Genomic DNA, 19,639 nt, shown 5'->3' on the forward strand with positions numbered 1-19,639 from the left:
CTGAAGAAACTTCACAGAACTAGTACACAGACGGTCAGCGCAATACAAAACATTCCAAGAGGAGAGGTCAGCAACTCAGGAGCTGGTACACAGACGGTCAGCACAATACAAATGCAGTATCCAAGAGGGAAGGTCACAAAAAAGCCAAGGGTCCAATATAGAGGTTTCAGCAAACAGAGGAAGTCAGATAAGTATGGCAACCTGTTGCTCTGAGACTGCTGCAGTGTCAGAGTGAGTTTATATATACTGGGGAATTGAACTCATTGCTTCTAGCAACAGTCATGTGACACCAGCCGAGCTCTAGAAGTGCTGATGTGCGGACAAGATAAGTGGATTGTAACAGCTGCGTACAGTGCTGCAGGTAAAGGGAGAATCTTGGTACTTGCACCTTGTGTAGAGGAGTTTTGTGCAATTGTTACACTAAATCATCAGCCAGAGGTGCTCAAAACCAATCCTTGCAAGCTACACAGAATTTTTTCAGCCTGTAGCAGTGACAAATCCAGAGGGAGTGATCGGGGCAATCGCCTCCCCCTAGCAGCACACTATATATATATATTTGCATAGCGGCCAATAGGCAGGCAGATGCTCCTGAACAAAACAGCTGGGTATCATCCACTGCTTGCTTCTCAGCAGTCGATCAATCAGATTGAAAGAGGGGCAGGGCTACGCTAAATATCCTCTCCTAAAAAAAGTCTCAGTTTGCCCCTGGTCTGTAGAAACAGATTGGATAATTACTGACTCAGAAAAATAGATTATATTATATTTATATGAGTTTAAACACCTCTGAGCTAAGTAAATAGAACATGTAATTGCCAAGTAGGTGGTAAGTTCAAATACAGACACAAACAGCACAAAACAAGACAAGCTAGGTCTCTTCTTACTGAATAGAGCACATCCTTGCCTTAGAGATGCTTTATTTGAAAATGATTTATTCATGCTAGTAAAATATGTAATTCTGCTACTGTAACAGAACAAGCCTTCTCGGCCTTTTGGCTAAGATCCGGTGTAGATGCCCACGTACGTAGTAGTGGATTAAAGGCACCCCCTATAGGAGATGGGCTGTCACCTGGTCCTCTGGCCAAGAGGCCGATAGTGTCTGGAGTCCGAGGTGAGGTTAGAAAGGGCCAGGGGTGCCTGAAAATTCACTGGTGATGGGGAACCCGCTTATTTATTTATTAACACACAGCACTTTTTTCTTTTTTTTTTATTGCTGTGGAGTGGCACGATTTTAGAGGGTTTTGAATGTAGACCCTTATGGGCAACCCTCTCCTCAAGTCATCTGAGACTCCCTCCTTCTAGAGGGAGCTGAAGAACCAGTCCCCCAGGGGAAGCTTTGGCTGACCTAAGGGTATAGGGCAGGGTTTCCCAAACCCAGTCCTCAGGGCTCCCCAACAGTGCAGGTTTTCCATATCTCTTTGCTGGAGCACAGGTGTATTCATTACTGACTGACACATTGTAACAGATCCACAGGTGGTCCTAATTATGTCACATGTGATCCATAAAACCTGCACTCTTGGGGAGCCCTGAAGACTGGGTTTGGGAAACCCTGGTATAGGGGACCGCCCAAGCCTTCAGTTTAGTTTTTTTTATCATAAAGAGTTTTGGTTTTTGTCATAAATAGTCAAAGGAGCTCCTCTCCTCTTAAGAGATAATGGTTCCTTTCTTAAAAATATAACAACAGCATCATAAATAAAACCGTTGTGCTGTAGTTGTACCAGTTTGCTCTTTAAATTATAAACCTGGTGAAGTATAAAGTGGTGCATTCAGCTTTCCTGTTGCTCATAAGTCTGCAGCCCATACACTGGGCTTGAAGGATTAGAAAAGCAGTGAATACAGAAAGTGTCACACTAATAGTTGCCTATCTGCCGGAGAAAGCTTTTTCATACAATAGACAAGGGGAGTTCCAGATACATATTAAATCCATACAATATGCCTGGTGCTGGAGGCACAAATTCTATACAATAGGGTAGAGGTGTTGTGATATGTGGTTTTAATACATCACACAGTAAGATCTAGCATTGTACTAGTGCTGATACACTCTGGCCTATAAATTATTTAAATCACAATATGTTGTCTGTGGAATTTTACATTGAATGAGTCTCACGTTTGTTCTGTCTCAAATGTTTCAGAAGTAATTTGTCCTCTATGCTCTTTATACATAACTTGAGTGCTCAGTTCCTTAAGAATAACTTGACACATAACTCATACTTACCAACTAATGAAATTTATTTTCCGGGAGCCTGCCGGGGGGAGGTCATTTTGGACCCGCCCCGTGACGTAATGACGCAAACGCGTCATTTTACAGCAGGGGGCGGGGCCAAACACCGCGATTCCTGGTGAATTGCGGCGTATTGGATCTAATTCTGCCCACTTCACTAGGAAGTGGGCAGATCCGGGACATTTCTACACTCTCCCGGTAGTCCGTGAGACTCTCGCAAAATGCGGGAGTCTCCAGGACATTCCGGGACAATTGGCAAGTATGATATAACTTGAGTGCTCAGTTCCTTATCAATAACTTGATACTTAAGACTTCCTTAGAACATTGCGGTCACGCATTTTTACCATTACTACGATAAAAAGTAACGCTCATTTTTGCTCGCACCTCAAGGTGTCTCGAGGCTTGCGCTGATTTTTTTACAATTGAATTCCCTTCTTTAAGTCCTACTGGGAGAAAAGCGCTATATAAACAAAATTATTAATTATTAATGGGTTTAATTTCACACCTTTTACGAAAATATAAAAGAGCAGTGATAAAATGTATTGCCCAAGTAATCAATATTGTATGGAAAAGGTTTTTACCCTATGGGTTCCCATGCCTTAGGGATGGAGGAAGGGGTAGGAACTCTTTAGTATGTCACTTAAAAGATTTAAGGTACTGATCAAGTCAGTTCACTGCATAATATAGCATTGGCACTCAGTATTAGCTAATTAGTTTTCAACACAGCCTGAGCTCTGTGAAACTAGTAAAATAAAAGATAATGTGATTATGGTTGATCATTTAGATTGTAGACTAAGCTCGGTGTATGTTGTTATGTTAGTCTGGTTGTCTGTGCAAAGCTGTGCTCCCCTGATAACCCCCCCACCTCCTAATTCCAGTGTGATGGTGTTCCTGGGAGGAGCATGTGCTGGCTGAAAGCAGAGAACTGCAAGAGGGATCCCGCCTCTTCTCTGCACATCTGTATTCAGCTAGAGAAGACAATACCAGAAGAAAGCGTTACCCCAGTATTGAAGAAGGGAGAGCCAGAAGAAAAGCAGCACCACATCAGGGAGGGAGCAACCCCCCTTCCCCCATAATCTGCCTTCTGCATAGCTGTGGGTTGATTTCCTCTTTAAATTCTCTTTCTCAGCCTTGAGAAGACTAGTGAATGTGTCTTATTCCTGTATCTCTGTACTCTCTGTGCCTCCCCCGGTCTGGCTTACACTGCAGTTATCCCACTGTGTCTGTCTGACCCCATGCCCCACTACTCAGACAGTCTCCTGTGCTGCTGACTTCCTCTCTGTGCATGTTAGCTACATTTCTTGTCTTTGCAGAGTCCTGTGTCCATGCACTGGTGCACAACCTGTTACCTTTCATTTTTACTATGCCATCTCTATAGCTCTAACCTCACTGTTATTTATATCCCAGGCTGTCTTTTTCAAGAGGGCAATTACTCATTTATTACTTAAACCAAGACCAGGAACGTTAATCGCAGCCATGCAGCAATCACAGCCACGGTAAGAGATTATTATATTTTTATAGCACATTATTACAGACATATACAATAGTCCTATACACTGTTTGGCTGACTTATGGCTCTTACAATTACAGTTGTTCCCTTAATATTTCTAACACTTGCCCCGTCCATTAGTCCCGCAACTAAGTAATGCAAATAATCTGCACATTAATGCAACTTCATAAATAGAAATGTTTGTTATGTACCAATATCCATGCTAATAATGTTGTATGCAGATAAGCTCGTCTATTCAAATAAAATGACTAAACTCATTTGATTTTATTAAGATATTGAACTAAATTTATGCTGCAACAACAGCTAACATCAGTTATAGTACAGTTGTCTATTGAATTCAATATTTAAAAGAGCTGCTTCAATGAACACAGCATTTTCCACAACAGTCTGAGTTTCAAGCTAAAAAGTTTTCCTAGCCCTTACAGCATTTCCATTAACGTTAAATAATGACCTCCTTTCAAATCTTTGCCAATTCCAAGTTCCTCATCTATTATCTTAAATGCTGCTGCTGACAGTGCTAATAGGGGGATTTCCTCCAGACACCAATTAGGGTGGGAATTCTAGAACCAAATATTACAGCCTTGCTCAGCTCAGACTGATTAGTAATGTTGGGTTTGAAGCATGAGAAAATAATTTGTCAGTGTGGAAGTTTTGGAATAATGTGAAGACAATAGCACATTGCTTTGTTGGTTCATTTATATTCATCACATGTGAAAGAATTTGATTCAAATATTTTACTATTTTGTTGGGTAAACATTGCTAAATTATGCAACCTTTGTTTAACTCCCAGAGGTATTTGTATCTAGAAGCTGTAATTTTTGTTGCCGATTCATTTTGTTTAGTGTTGGATAAAACGAGACTGGTGAGCAGCCTTCTCCCCAGGGATGCTGTACAATTACCTCATTTCTTTGGGTTTTTTTCTGTGGCTATTGGTAATTGGAGAGGGCTCTGAAAAAAACTGCACATGCTCAGCAAATCTGAGTATATTTGGGAACATAACATTTCCTGAAAATATTTTTGGCCAAGAGTTTACACTTTCCTGAGATGCCGTCCAAGACCATTTTAACTGTGTTAGTTTGTAGATTTTGTTTTCAGAGGCAGCTAAATGAATAAGCCCAATTTTTAAGTGAAGGCAACATACAGAAATTTAATTGAAAATAGATTTTATCAATATAGAGTGTATCATTTTACTATCAGTAATTGCAAGTTCATTTTCTATGAATATTGTGTAACAGAAGATTAAACATATAAATCAGCAGATTGTCTTCTCGCTTCTGCTTATGTAACTTTGAAACACTTTGTATGATTTCTCAGGAAAAATATACTTAGCACATTCATGTAAAACATTTGCATAGACTGACTTTCATTTATAAAGCTCTAACAGAACTGGCAGCTTTGAACAACAACAACAAATGCAGAACCTGAGCACAAGAGCTTTCAATCTACAGACAAATATGAAAACAGAATTTGTAATGGGGCATCAGCAAGGCAAATGGCCATAATGGCAATTAAACATTTAGTAATATACAAAAATATTATGCTTGTCAGTTAGTGGTTCTAGGCCTTAGCTCCGTGATCTAACAATATTTTCTTCCACTGACTATTATACATTATTGTATACCAATGTAGTTTTGTACTGGATAATTAATAAATTAAATGGCAACTATTTATTGACTAACAGATTACAAGTAACTACATTTTTCATGACCACATTTCTCATGTTACAACATAGAGAATATAGTTTTTTCTTAACCTCACTACCTTTAGCCTGTTACACAATTTCACACAAGACAACTACCCCCGGACCAACATTGTTGTGTGACAGGATCATTTAGCTTATGAGTCACCCTACCTTTGCAGTCTGGCTGGGCCAAGATGCAAAATGTAGACTTAACCTCATGTGTCAATCTCCCATTGTCCCATAGATTGTAAGCTTGCGAGCAGGGCCTTCTCACCTCTTTGTCTGTTTTACCCAGTTTGTTTATTAGTTTATTACGTTTGTCCCCAATTGTAAAGCGCTACGGAATATGTTGGCGCTATATAAATAAATGATGATGATGATGATGATGATAGTTTGTATTATATGCTCCTGAGTAAAATAAATGCAAAAGGAATAACACACATGCTTAGTAAATATTAAAATAATACTAGATGTAAAAAACATGGAACAAACTAACAGCAGCTATTATACGAGCGTACAACAATTTAAATCTGTATTATTACCTAATCTTAAATGTAACTCTCCTTTTTCATACTTCCTCCTTTAAGATCACAGATACGGATTTGAAGACACCACACGTGTCCTCTTTACCTTATGAGACATAAAACACAATACTTATTTCTAAAGCTTTATTGTTGCCTCTTGTTTTGTGTGTAAATCTGTGATTTGTTCAGGTAACAACATACTCTGTGATACACTATCCTGTGGTAGAAACTCTACATATAAACGAATGGTAATTGCGGTACTACATCATATGGGGCTTTACTGTGCACGCTCAGAAGAGCAGGTTCCTCCAGATTGGGTGGACCAGCACCGCCAGGCTCCATAGTGAAAATTGGGCTGCAGTAATGCAGCTTTACATAAGCTTGAATCAAACAATGTATATCTTGAAAATAAACCAGTACTTAGCAAAATGGGTCATTATCTTTTTTAATCAACATTCTTACAACACACCCTGGCATGTCTAGAACAGTGGTTCTCAGTTGAAATTTGTATGCGGTTGCCAGTGGGGTCACAGGCAGGGACTGGTGACTGCATAGTAAATGTAAAGACACAGTAAACAAATGAGGTAGCTCCGTATCTTCTTCTTGCCTGTGTTCCATTGACCAAGACAGCCAATGGACTCTCTGTTGGAGGTCATGAAAGGTAAAGCAACCTTGCACAACTGGGTTGCTTAACACTAGGGAGTTAGAGGTGCTGAATTACTGACTGCAGTGCAGCCACGCCCATGTTAGTTTGTGCCATGTAAAAATGTGACTCAAATAAGATTTGTTTCACTCTGCGTTCACATAACTTATGGCCCTATTTTGTGTTGAGCATCTGTTATATTTGAGTCTTCTTGTGCTTGGAGAGGCTGGTCGCGGGAGTTCATGTGTTAGTTCAGTGTAGTTAGGGAGTGAAGATGTACGACAATCACTTTCAAAGAGAATGTGTTCCATTTTCTAATTACATGTAACTTTAGAATACACCTTTAAGGATGTGTATCTTTGCATATCTCATTGTGCCGGATGTATGTAAATAAAGGATAATAATATTAATAATAACTCAAAATACAAATATGTACCAAAAGTTGCTTTTTATGTTTAACTCCAAATCAGGCCCAATATGTCTCTGTCATCTATCCAGGTCGTAAACACGGTGAGGCTTGTGCAGAATAGGATGTGAAATCACTCTCTGTGCATGCCCAGGAAGGTGGACACGCATGTGCGCCTGTGCAGACTTGTGTGTTTCTGGCACTTACGCCTGTCTGCGCCTGGAGACGGATTACAGGGGAGGGAAGGGTGTTGAAATGTTGCCCAAGTACAGTAAAAGCGTGTTTATGCAAATGCTGCTAATACAGACCTGCGAAACGCGTATATACACCTGTTAAGAGACTTATATTTTGTAAAAGCTATAGAGTAGGCTATAAGGTAGGTGCAAATACTCACTGATGATGATGATTTATCGTAAACAAAGTCGCATATGCTGCTGATGCAGAGGTTGACACATCTTGAGATGTTTACGGCTCGGAAATACACTTGTTTTCTGTGCTCTTTTTATAAGAGTTACTCCCATTTTGTCGCCAGCTCTACATCAGCCCCAGTGCACATACAACAGTCAAAAACCACCTGTCCACATCACGGAGGAAAAATGAGGGCAAGTTGAGCTATCAGTGGAATTGTTTATATCCCTTTATGTTATGTAATTTGTAGTTAAAGTAATTGTTTGCACTATAAGTTAATTGTGTACATCAACTTTCCTTTATGTAAAGTGAAGATGATATTGATGTATGTAGTGCTGATATGAGTGCATATGTGCAGTGTGTTACAGCCTGCATGCCTTGTCAGTTCAGTTATATTTCCTGTTGGTTTCTTGTGATCATATCATGTTTCTTTGCCTGCCTTCATTTCTAGTCACACAGTTACTGAGTGCCAGGGGTATTCTTGTACTCTTGTAGTCCATACTGTCCTTGTTATTACTCAGTATGGTCCACAGTGAAGCTTCTTTTAGGCTTTTTGCAGTGGGTAATAAATGTGTATTTTCTGTCTGGGCATGCTGAAGCCATTGTTCAATACGTGATGCTATCTAATAAAATGAAAGCAGCTTATTGCAAATTAGTTATATACCGTATATTTGGCTGTATCTATTTGCTGTGTACAGATTAACAGAGAACAACTTGTGATAGTCCATATGAACTACACATAAAATACAAGTGAATTCAATAAGCAATAACATCCTGCCACATTCACAATTATATTTATGTAAGTGTTCCCACACCCTGACTAAGCTTGAGATGTTTCACATTTTATTTAGATTTGCCAAAAGTGTAAATTATTGTAAGCTCAAAAGAGGCTGATTGCAGTGCCCTTCAACACACTTACGTTTAAGGCCAATGGCGCTTATTGCATGCATTTTACTAGCTAGTAAAATGCATTGTTTCTAGTTTTACCATACCCTCTAGTGCTGTTGCTAGCATATGCTATTGTTGTGGTAGGGTTCCTTTTTCTGATTTATGGAAAACATTGAGTTCTGTTTTTTGAGTTTGCCACAGATAAAGGCATTAGGAAACCTACAGAGAGCTCCTATATGTTAATGCAAATGCTAGTAATAAATATTCTAACACGTTTGACATATGTTTTAAATATCAGTTCTACTAGCATTAAAAATACTAATCCAACGCCAGTAGGTATGTAGCCTAAAAGATTGTATTATTCTCCCCTGATCACATTGCTATCTGACATATATCTGTTACGTTATTGAGACTGTTACATATATACTTACATCATGATTAGCTTTAATTGTGCAGTCCTTTAAGTAACCAATGATTAGCAGGTTTGGACAAATTAATTTGTGAGTCTATCAGGCAAATCTATGAAACTGGTTCAACCTTTAAGAGGCCAGCAAAAAATGTAACCATTTGTATCATTATCATTTATTATAAAAGATAGGTGTCAGTACAAAAATTCAGTCTCTGATGTGACTATATGTGACTATATGGCTCAGGTGTGAAATATTTACCTGGTTATACAATGTCAGATCTCATCATCAAATTGGAAAGATATTATAATGTTTGTAACCACCAGACAGATATTCAAGTTGGTTGAAGACTTCTATCAGTACATCACTGGCCATTGTTGCTACCTCCTGTAGAATCAAAGAAATGCTACTTTCCCATGGAGTATGTGGCATATACCAAATTAGTGAAAACTGTTTTCATGTACATTGATGTGGTTGGTTTGATATTTAATAGTCTGCGAATGAGGACTAGAACATTGATTTTCAGACACTAAATAGATGCACAAAACTGTGCAAGTTCTCAAGCAAGCATAGCAACACATGTCACAAATCAGTGTACTAATTAGAGATGCTCTAACGTATTTCTCCACCTCTTGTGCGTGATTTAATCAGAGGAAAGATACACAGCTACATAGCAAACTTATCTGTACTGACCCAAACACTTCAACACCCCTTCCACTATCAGTGTACTAATTAGAGATGACTTACGCATTTCTCCACTGCTTGTGTGTGGTTTATACAGAGGAAAAATACACAGCTACATAGCAAACTTATCTGTACTGGCCCTAACACTACAACACCCTTCCACAATCAGTGTACTAATTAGAGATGCGCTAACGCATTTCTCAACTGCTAGTGCATGGTTTCTTCAGAGGAAAGGTATACAGCTAGATAGGACACTTACCATATATTTCCTGCCACAAACACTACAACAACCCTTCCACAATCAGTGAAAACAATTCACCTGTTAGGGTTTGTGACTACTCATATTCTAACTCACCCACTGCACTATGCCATGTAACATTCACAGTACCTCCATTATGCTGACTTAGCCCACTGTCATGTACACATCTAAAACCACCCTTTGCCGCCAAATGATAATGTCACAGCTAACAGCCAGCTCAGCTTTAAATTCAAAGAAAACATCTAAAAATAAACTCTTAATTGAGACCAGAGAGCTTCATCATTGAATAAAATTTCCTGTATTAATTTATTTTTGTTAAAAACATCTTTGTTTGTGATAGGGCTCTTTTTATTGAGTTTCCTTAGAGGAAAATACTTTATTCACAATCCATGTAAGCTTCCCAGCTGTGTCTTGTGTTAATACAGTATTCTTGACAGCATGACTGGATGTAGGACTGTGAGAGTGAATCCTTCCAGGTGCAAAGATTAGGATTAGGATTTGTAAACATGACTCATAGGAAAATTTTAGCTAGATAAAGGTTACTCTACACTAGACAATCTGCTGCTGTCTTTTTTTTTTTAATCTTGGTCTGGTGTAAAATAATGTAAAAATAATGTACTATAGAAGGATTCAGATAGTTAATACACAAAGTACACAATTACCAGTTGGTACAGTACAAGAACTTACATGAAGAGTGAACTTCAACTAACAGTAAAACTGATGTCCTATAGTACAGTTTATGTAGATTTTCAGGAATGGTAGGGCCAAAAATAGCCTTGGAGGCTTGTATCCAGCTAGTGGGCAACTCTATTTTATAGGGCTGTCACGTTTTAATGGCACATTACTTATGCAAAGATGCATTGGATAGCAAATATCCACTGCGGTTGCACCTGTGGGAACCACTTTGCCACAGAGTATGACAGCACCAATGTGACATAGTCCATTACTGGCTGATCATGGGAGGAGGGCACATCCCCAGCTAACAATGGATTTGCCTGTTCCCTAATCCTGGCCTGGAGAAATACATACTCTGGGAAAATAGCACAACATAGACATCCTTTCATCTCTCTGTGACACATATGCTGCCCACATGGAGGTTGCCATGAGAAAATGACAGCAGACACTGTTTTTTCACAGTAGCAGCATAGGCGTCGCAGCATAGAGATAACCAGCAGTTGTTGTTCCATTTGGAAAGCAACAAGAAAAACTTATGAGGATTAGCTCTGAATCAGGAAAACTGTTCACATATATAACACTATCAAGTAGAGCCCTGCAATGCTTGGCTAGGCAAACTCAGTATACACAAGGTTTGTGCAAGCTCTGCCCCGCGCGGGTGTTCCTGCTTCTTACCTTGGGAGGTCCTCTGGTCCTCAGACATGATAGCAAAGCACCACACTCCCAATCTATAACTGATATTGAGACCAGCAGCTGAGACTTCACAGATAAGACGCTGCCGACTTCTTTTCCTCCGACTTCATTTCCTCCGACTTCTTCTCCTCCGACTTCTTCCCTCCAACCAGTTGGTGCTCCATGTGTGGGGGTTCCACAGGGTCTTTAAAAACACTGGAATGATATTATGTCACTCATTCAATGTACTAAGCATCCTTTAACCATTGATGCACTTGGAGACCTCCTAAGTCCATCTAATTTTAGCACTGGCTCTGAGTACACATAAAAAGAGCCTCATAATTTCACAAGCTCTTTTATTTAAACTTTGTAAGCTGCAGTCATGTTAAAAAGCCATTCAACATAAAATATAAATTGATTTACATAAAAGAATAATGTTAATATAAAAATAGCTAAAGCAATGTAATGGTGATACCTTTAATAGCTATCTATCATTGAAATTATTTTATATATACCTTTTAAGACTCTAATAGACAAATTTAATTTAAGATAATAAGAAAAATACGTACATAAGCGCTCATGGATGTTCATATAAGGAATATGTTCTTCTTGCACCAAACCAATGGTATATATATATATATAAAGAAAAAACAATATAATATAGTGTAGTATATTTCAAAATACTGTTCTTATTATATAGGGTTCCCAAAATGTTCCCAAAAGGAGAAGTGAGGAAATCCACATTCTTCAGCACCCACGTTCTTCTAAGGGTGTTGAAGAACGTGGATTTCCTCACTTCTCCTATTGGGAACTTTTTTGGGAACCCTATATAATAAAAACAGTTTGTTGAAATATACTACACTATATTAAATTTAATTTGGCATAATAAGAACTTTTTCCCCTCATGCCAAAACTTTGCACGTTTTATCACTTCCAAATTATCCCCCAATTGAATGGAAATGCAGGTGATTATTGCCTAAAACTATTATCCGTTTTGTGGAACCGCAAGCACCAGAATGCTTTTCAAGTCAATGACTGTCAGTGTGTGCTAGAACAAGTAGTTCCACAATAGCTGTAGCCATTATAAAAAAAAAAGAAAAAAATGCATATAGACACGTGTTTTAAAATAAAGGCTTATTATAATAAAACAGTCACCAAAACCTCCACTTCAAAATAAAATATAAAAATGTAATTTAGAAATGGGTGCTCGTAGTGAATCATGTTTAATGTGGTTATATTTACTTTCCCTTTGGATTACAAATCCGGAAAAATGTACAACTGAATTTTAATAAAAAACAAAGAGATATTTTTATGTTATAATAAAGTGGTAAGTTTTGGGTTTGTTTTTATTTAAGTATTCAATTAGACTTTTATTTAATTACATTAAACTGTATTTAAAAAATGTGTCTTTATTTACTTATTTGGGTATAATGAGCAGGGGTCTTTGGAACCCTTTACCATTATGTACTGAGGTGTAGGTGATAGGTGCACTTTAAGAAATGTTATATTGTGTGCAGAGATTCTAGTAGAGGTAGGGATACTTCTAGAACACTTATCACTTTTGGTTTGTACCTGAACAATACAAACTACTCGTTTACGTTTTACCCCCAAAAATCTAAATAGACAATAAAAAAAAGAATGTAAGAATTTAAATATTAGTACCTGTATCTTACACTGGTCTAGGTGTCATTTTATTTTATAGTCTATTTTATAATGTTTTTGTTATTTGGTCCTGTATCTTTCACATTTAAGTGAAAGACCTGATATACGTTGACAAAACACACATATATCCATTTGAATGGCTATACATTACTTGCCGTGTGTAGACAGACAGAACACATGCATATGTGCAACATAAATTCCCATCAGAACGCATGCAAAAAAATATATTTTATAATAGAAATTACCAACTCTTAATACCATAATCATTGCTAAAAATGCATTTTATAGTTTCTGTTACTTGCATACATGTTCTGGCATGCATATGTGTAGTCAGCACTATCAGTTGGCACTTACACCTGCCCTGTAGCTGATGCAAATTATACAGCTAAAAAACATGTACTTAAGAGATGCCCTGAACTTGAATCGGCCGCAACTTCATAGACACGCCCTCAGCACGCCCTTAATGTACATTGTCAATATCTGTCCACCTCATCCCACCCCAGTTCAGCCCTTTAAGTCGTAGGCAGTGGTTAGTGTCAGCTGTGCTCGAACATGAATTGCATGCAATTGCGTTTGTTGGCGTAAGTCCCACCCTGGCACATGCGCATAGCTCATACTTGCCTACACTTCCGGAATTCCCGGGAGGCTCACGAATTTCGGGGATATCTCCGATACTCCCTGAAGAGTAGGCAAACCTCCCGGATTCGCAGAAATTCACAGCATGGAATGGCAGGGGCGGGGCTTAATAGCGTCATTAAGCCCCACCTCTGGTATTCAATGCCGCAAATTTCTGAATTTTATAGTGGCGGTGGTGCTATGGTGATGCGACGACGTCACCATGTTCCCTCCTACCCCCTGGGGGAGAAGTTTTGAAAGTTGGCATGTATGGCAAAGCTATTTCACACACAATACGACATGCAAATTGAATTACTTCCAAGGTGAATCGGGCCCACAATGTTCTAATTAACATAAATGCACAGTAAGTTAAACTAAAGCATAGTGAAATTAATATCGGTATCAATATATACCGTATATAATAAATAAAATAAAAGATGTTTAAGATGTGTATGTCAATAATGACTAATAAGGGCATAGTCACAGAATAACACACTGCAGAAGACAAACACTCCCTCTTGTGGCAGTAACATTTACAATTTTTAGTTCAATATTGCATGTAGTAAAACTAGGCTTATAAATTGTGCAACTAGTACAATATGCTTTAATGCAATCACTTGTCACTCTAGTGTATTATTAAAAGAATCTTGTTGCTAAGGGGTTACAGCACATTTGTGCTACTGTATATTCACCAAGTTAATAAATAGGCTTGAAAAATTATGGGTTACTGATAGCAACTTTGAATACAAATAATTGTATCAGATGAGGATTAGACAAAATGAAAAATAAATACATTAAATTTAATGCACTATCTTTTAATTATGTATTATAAAATTATTAAACTGTCATAGTATCTTTTTTTCAATTATTCTAGAATTGTTGTGATTTAGTACTTTCCTCTTTGTAGTTGGACCAATGAAGCGTTTGGTGGACCCCCAGGATCAGTGTAATGTATTTTTCATAATGATGTAATGCTTAATTTACATCACCTTTATGAATTAGATCCAAAAAGGGGAGTCCATGGTATAAAGGACTGTACATTCAAAAGACAGACAGTGGGAAGTATGGCTACAATGCACAATTAGTATTTTAAATTCCAGATTTATTTAATAATGCTATGTAAAATGATAATGATAAGGACTTCTTTCTCCACTTGCACCTGTAAGTATAATGCTGCCCCCTGCTGACTGTGCTGCTCCACCTGAGCGGTGTAAAATTTGGCCATCCATGTGACAAGATGCGACTACCTGCTGTGAATGCCGGAGCACACAGGGGCTTCCTGGTGAAGTCAAAATATGGCTGCATTAGCAATCCACTGGGATAGTTCCCCCTTCCCCATCCCTTCTCCCTTCCACCCTTATCATATTCTGTATTGTACATTATTTTGTTACATTGCAAACAATAAACACACAAAACTGAAAAATGTCCAATTGTACATTGTCTACATTTCTTTTTGTTGTATTTTTATGTGTACAATAAAAAGATAAAATAAATAGAGAAAGATGGCTGCGTGCACTGGACGACTTTAATGTATAACAAAGTCAATGGTGAATCACTCGCACTTATTGCATTTGTTTTGTGACTGGCCAACTGGCTGACATTGCACGTGACTTTGCACCATGAGTGGTCATCTTAGAGTTCAGTATAATTGTATATTTAGCCTGAAATTTCACCCTCTTCACTTTACTAAACATCCTTTCCACTGTTTTCTTATTGGGACTGAGATGGTTACTTTACAATTTCCTCCAGTAGATGGTGGTATAAGTCAAGATGTTATAATTCTAATACTGCATGGTTATATCATTACGGAAAATCACAGACCGTGAGATCAGTGTTAAAGTACATTAGCAAAAAGTATAAAGTTAGGAAACACATTTTTTATATTGGATTTTGATCTTAAATATTTACATCAAATAATTCTCAGTATAATAAAATATTTGTAGAGAGTCTGTATTTTCTGTTTTTTATTTCTCTGTTGTTTTACTTCTACGTGATTTTGAGGCATTGTAAATTGTTCACTACTATGTAGTGTTTGAGGTCCATATGCAGACTAATAGCACAATGTAAATGTTCCACAAAAGTCCTCTGTGATGTCTCCTGTTTTGTATCTACTGGGATAGCCACCATTTATGGGATAAAACACATACTTTATGTTTCTGCTCTATTATTAACATTGCGCAATGTTATTAGCGTCCAGGTGGCGACCCTAATTGCGTCTGTTCGTACGATGACGTATAGATTTACAGGGCATGATGTCATGTTTTGCTGGATGATGGGTGGATGTGAGTGGAGTACACCAGAATACGCACTGGAATTGTTTTGCAGAAAGGAGAAGTAGCGCATTGGATGAGTTTCAGATCTTGCAAGGTTGCACAAAGATTTTATCTCAAAGGAGGCCACTGAGCACGCATTGATGGACAGGGGCAAATGTCTAGGGAGGGAAACAGTTGCTGGGTAGATCAGTGGTCACTGTCATGCTTTTTTGACACTCGTTAATCCACAGTCACTAGAAAGCAGTCTTTTGGGGATATTGTGTCTCATGTGGCTTTATCACTCAATATCCAGCTGTTTCTCCTCGTAAACACAATATGCTTTAATGCAGACAGCATCATTTATATGTAGCAATGACTGCAAAGCCTTCTGTAATATTTAAAGATAGCTCATTTTCATTCTGAATTACTTGTGAAAGAAACAATTATGAAAATGTAATAGCAAAAACAGTTCCAGTGGATTTTATTTTATTAGTAGAACAAAATGTGACCATTGTCAGACTATTTTTATATTATACAGCAAAGATGGGTCCTATTTATCAATGTGTGGGGAAAAGATTGATTTCCTATCACCGCTTAGTGCAGCAATAGAAAAGCACCTATCACCGCAATCTATTAGTAAAATACTCAGCCACCTTGGCGAGACTGGCCTAGGGCGTTAAGAGTTAACCTTCCACTTCGCCCGGGAGTCTCAGTGGATATGCAATTTGTGACCCAGCCAGCCGGTTCACCCATGCGCAGCAGAGCGGAAAACCCACTTAGTGAACAAATAAATAAATTGTTAAAATTAGTTCAAAAATATAAAAAAAATATGTTTTTTAACAATGTTTACAAATAGAAAAACTGCTTTGTTCAAATAATAAAAGAATTTTTCTATGATTTCGTTCTGTTATCGCCATCCAGAGATTTTGGGTGTTAAGCTGTAGCCAGCAATACCTGGCGAATCTTCTAGCAATGGTATCCCACTGCCAGTGGTACCCCCTTGATGTATAGGGCTTAACTGTATCAATGGCTTAAACACCAGTTTCCAATGGCTATAGTGCTTTTTACCCTTTGATAAGTAGACCCCTAATAGTCTAAGCGCAATCTCAGCAATGGGTCCGTAGCTGGAGAAACAAACAGTTACTTCAAGCCAAATTTTTGGCACAATTACATGATGGTGGTGGGGGCGGGGGGGGGGGGGATATGGCTGGTGATAGTTCTGAAGAGGTAGATTAGTGGTGAATGGGGATGCGACCAGTGACCGTGGTTGTAGATCTGACACTTCTAATGCATCAGGAGAACAAAGGGAGAATAGCAGAGCAGTGGGAACATATATGAAAACTGGTGTCCAGGAAAAAGGTACTGTAAAACATAACAATCATTCAGAACCTAAGCATATGATAGGTTGCTGTGGCAGCATCTTTTTTCAAAAATTATCAAACAAGTTTAGTGGGATACATACACTAAGTTTTAATCGAAGTCTAAAATGATTAATTTCATTAGTATTAATGCTAATACTTGTATGACTGTGTTTGACAGAACAGTATAATATATTTAGTGGCTTGCATAGCTGCCTCACAACCATGGAGCTTTGGGTTCATTTCGGCCCAGAGTGCTACTTGTCTTGTTTTTGTCATGTGGGTTTCATTCAGATGCTCCTGTTTACTTTCATGGTCCAAAACCATACAGAGAAATAAAGTAGCTTCTGACTAAGTTGGATCCAGTATATATGTATTTGAATTCCTATGGTAGGAAAATTAGATTGTAAGCTAGGCAGAGGGTGCTGATTGTATAGCGCTGCATAATATTTATTGCCACCAAATACGTAATTAGCATAGTAGCATGGGGTGCATCTGCTAAGGGACACGCAATTGGAAGGGGGCTGCTTCCCCTGTCAAAGACCAATTTGTATATGTGTTTTCTTTTCTATCCTTGAACGGTACTAGGGGCCCTTGTCTAGTTATAACCATTGGTTGGCACTATATAAAATAATAATAATACTAATAATTATAATAGTGTTGTAAATCAATAAAACCATTTATTTACTGATAGATCTTTGGGGTATAAAAATGCATTAGAGTGTTGGCTGTCTAAAAAAAGCCATCTCTGCAACGGTTAGAGTAAAAGACATAGAAATGTGTGGGAAGAAAAAAATAAACGTCATTAGAATCTTTTTTTATTTTTACTTTTCATCGCATATAGGGGATTAGGATACGTTCCTACAAAATAACAAAATTACACATTTTCAGCATTCTCAAGAGAAATATAAGAACTGTGCAAAAGAAACATGCATTGTTTATTTAAACACGAGGAAAAAAATGTTATAAGAGACTGTAAACAGGAATTTAAAATTTAGCTTAAAATAGATTTCTGTGACATTAAATCTGTTTCAATGTGTTGCTCCATCCTAACTGCATTCTAAGTCAGAACACTGGATTTTGGCCAAAATGACAGCATTGCTTTCTTCCTACTTTATTTGCATCACATTTATAATCTGTTTTACAGCTCTCAGTGGCATATGAAAACCACCTTTCACCATGACTAGCACCGAGCCTATGCTTATTTTTACTGTGATTTGTGCACCATCACCCACTGCAACTTTTACATCTCCCAGTGTATGCTCCCAAATACTTCATTTAGGAATATAAAGAAATTCAGTGTTATGCGTTTGGCTGTCGGCTAGGTTCTCCCCACTAACATTATTGTAATCAGCTAGTAGCAAACCACAGAGCTACAGTTATTCCACTGTGCCTTTAAGATGGTTAAACACAGAAAGTTCCAGCTGTGCTGGATATTTAGCATTGCAACCTCTTTAAAACCAGGGTTGAATTTATGTATTTTAACCATGAAGGCAGAAGGACCACTAGGCACCCTTGTTTCATATGGGGCAGCACAGTGGCTAAGTGGTTAGCACTTCTGCCTTACAGCACTGGGGACATGAGTTCAATTCCCGACCATGGTCTTATCTGTGAGGAGATTGTATGTTCTCCCCGTGTTTGCGTGGGTTTCCTCCGGGTGCTCCGGTTTCCTCCCACACTCCAAAAACATACTAATAGGTTAATTGGCTGCTATCAAAATTTACCCTAGTCTCTATCTCTCTCTCTGTCTTCTGTGTGTGTGTTAGGAAATTTAGACTGTAAGCTGCAATGGGGCAGGGACTGATGTGAGTGAGTTCTCTCGCTGCAGAATCAGTGGCGTTATAAAAATAAATGGTGATGATGATGATGATATAGTGGCAATGCCCTGTAAAATTCAACACCTCTTCATCTTAATTGTGTTCCTCACCTATCATAAATGTCCAGATAGCTGGCTAATTTAACTATTAAAACCCTCCTCTAAACTCCCATCAGATGATGATTCAACCTATGAGCCCATCATACACTGGTCCACTTCATTTGGTTGTGCAAGTGTGTATACCCATTCTACGTGTACAGCAGAATTTCTCTTGACTACACATGATAGTGACAAAGAAGTTGCAAGATGTAGCTGCACATTTTAGCTATCTGAGGCTCTGGATATATTGGTTATGCAATACCTGACATAACTAATAGTTATTGATGATGTAATATCAAGTAGGGCCACCTTAACTACATTATGGGCCCCCGGGCAATGCAGTGCACCAGGGGCGCCCATATATATATATATATATATATATATATATATATATATATATATATTGTGTGTGTGTAAAAAAAAAATATATGTATGTAAAAAAAAGTGATTTTATATATATATATATATATATATATATATATATATATATACACACATATATATATACAAGTTAACCCGTGCATGATACTCATGCATTCTAGTCAAATCAAGCTACTTAAGGTGTTAAAAAGGTTCTTGTCATGCATTTGGGCCTAGCCCAGGCCTCCTCAGGGGAAGAGCGTTACTTCCAGACGCAAGCGCCCTTTTTTAACGTGGTTTTGTCCACATGTCACCACCTCATCATTCTTCTCCATCACCTCATCCTTCATTTTCATCGCCACATCTATCCAGATGTCTATCCAGACACAGGGATCTCTCTCAGCGGTCCTGAGTATCACACTCCTCTCGCTCTGTCACCCCCGGCAACGACCAACTACTCCCCACTGTCACCCCCGGCAACGACCAACCACTCCCAACTGTC

At 38.3% G+C, this 19,639-nt stretch overlaps 1 protein-coding gene across 1 annotated transcript in view; it reads left to right on the top strand.

The window, feature by feature from the left end:
* The first annotated feature begins 3,151 nt into the window (after nt 1-3,151).
* The window catches only part of PALD1 (phosphatase domain containing paladin 1), a 159,021-nt gene continuing 142,533 nt past the window's right edge, over nt 3,152-19,639 (top strand). Inside the window, exons 1-2 of the mRNA XM_075216597.1 lie at nt 3,152-3,312; nt 3,626-3,714. Coding sequence (XP_075072698.1) covers nt 3,695-3,714 — 20 coding nt within the window. The 5' untranslated portion in view covers nt 3,152-3,312; nt 3,626-3,694. The remainder of the gene's footprint in view (nt 3,313-3,625; nt 3,715-19,639) is intronic.

Source organism: Mixophyes fleayi, chromosome 6 (assembly GCF_038048845.1).
Source record: "Mixophyes fleayi isolate aMixFle1 chromosome 6, aMixFle1.hap1, whole genome shotgun sequence".
NCBI lineage: Eukaryota > Metazoa > Chordata > Amphibia > Anura > Limnodynastidae > Mixophyes > Mixophyes fleayi.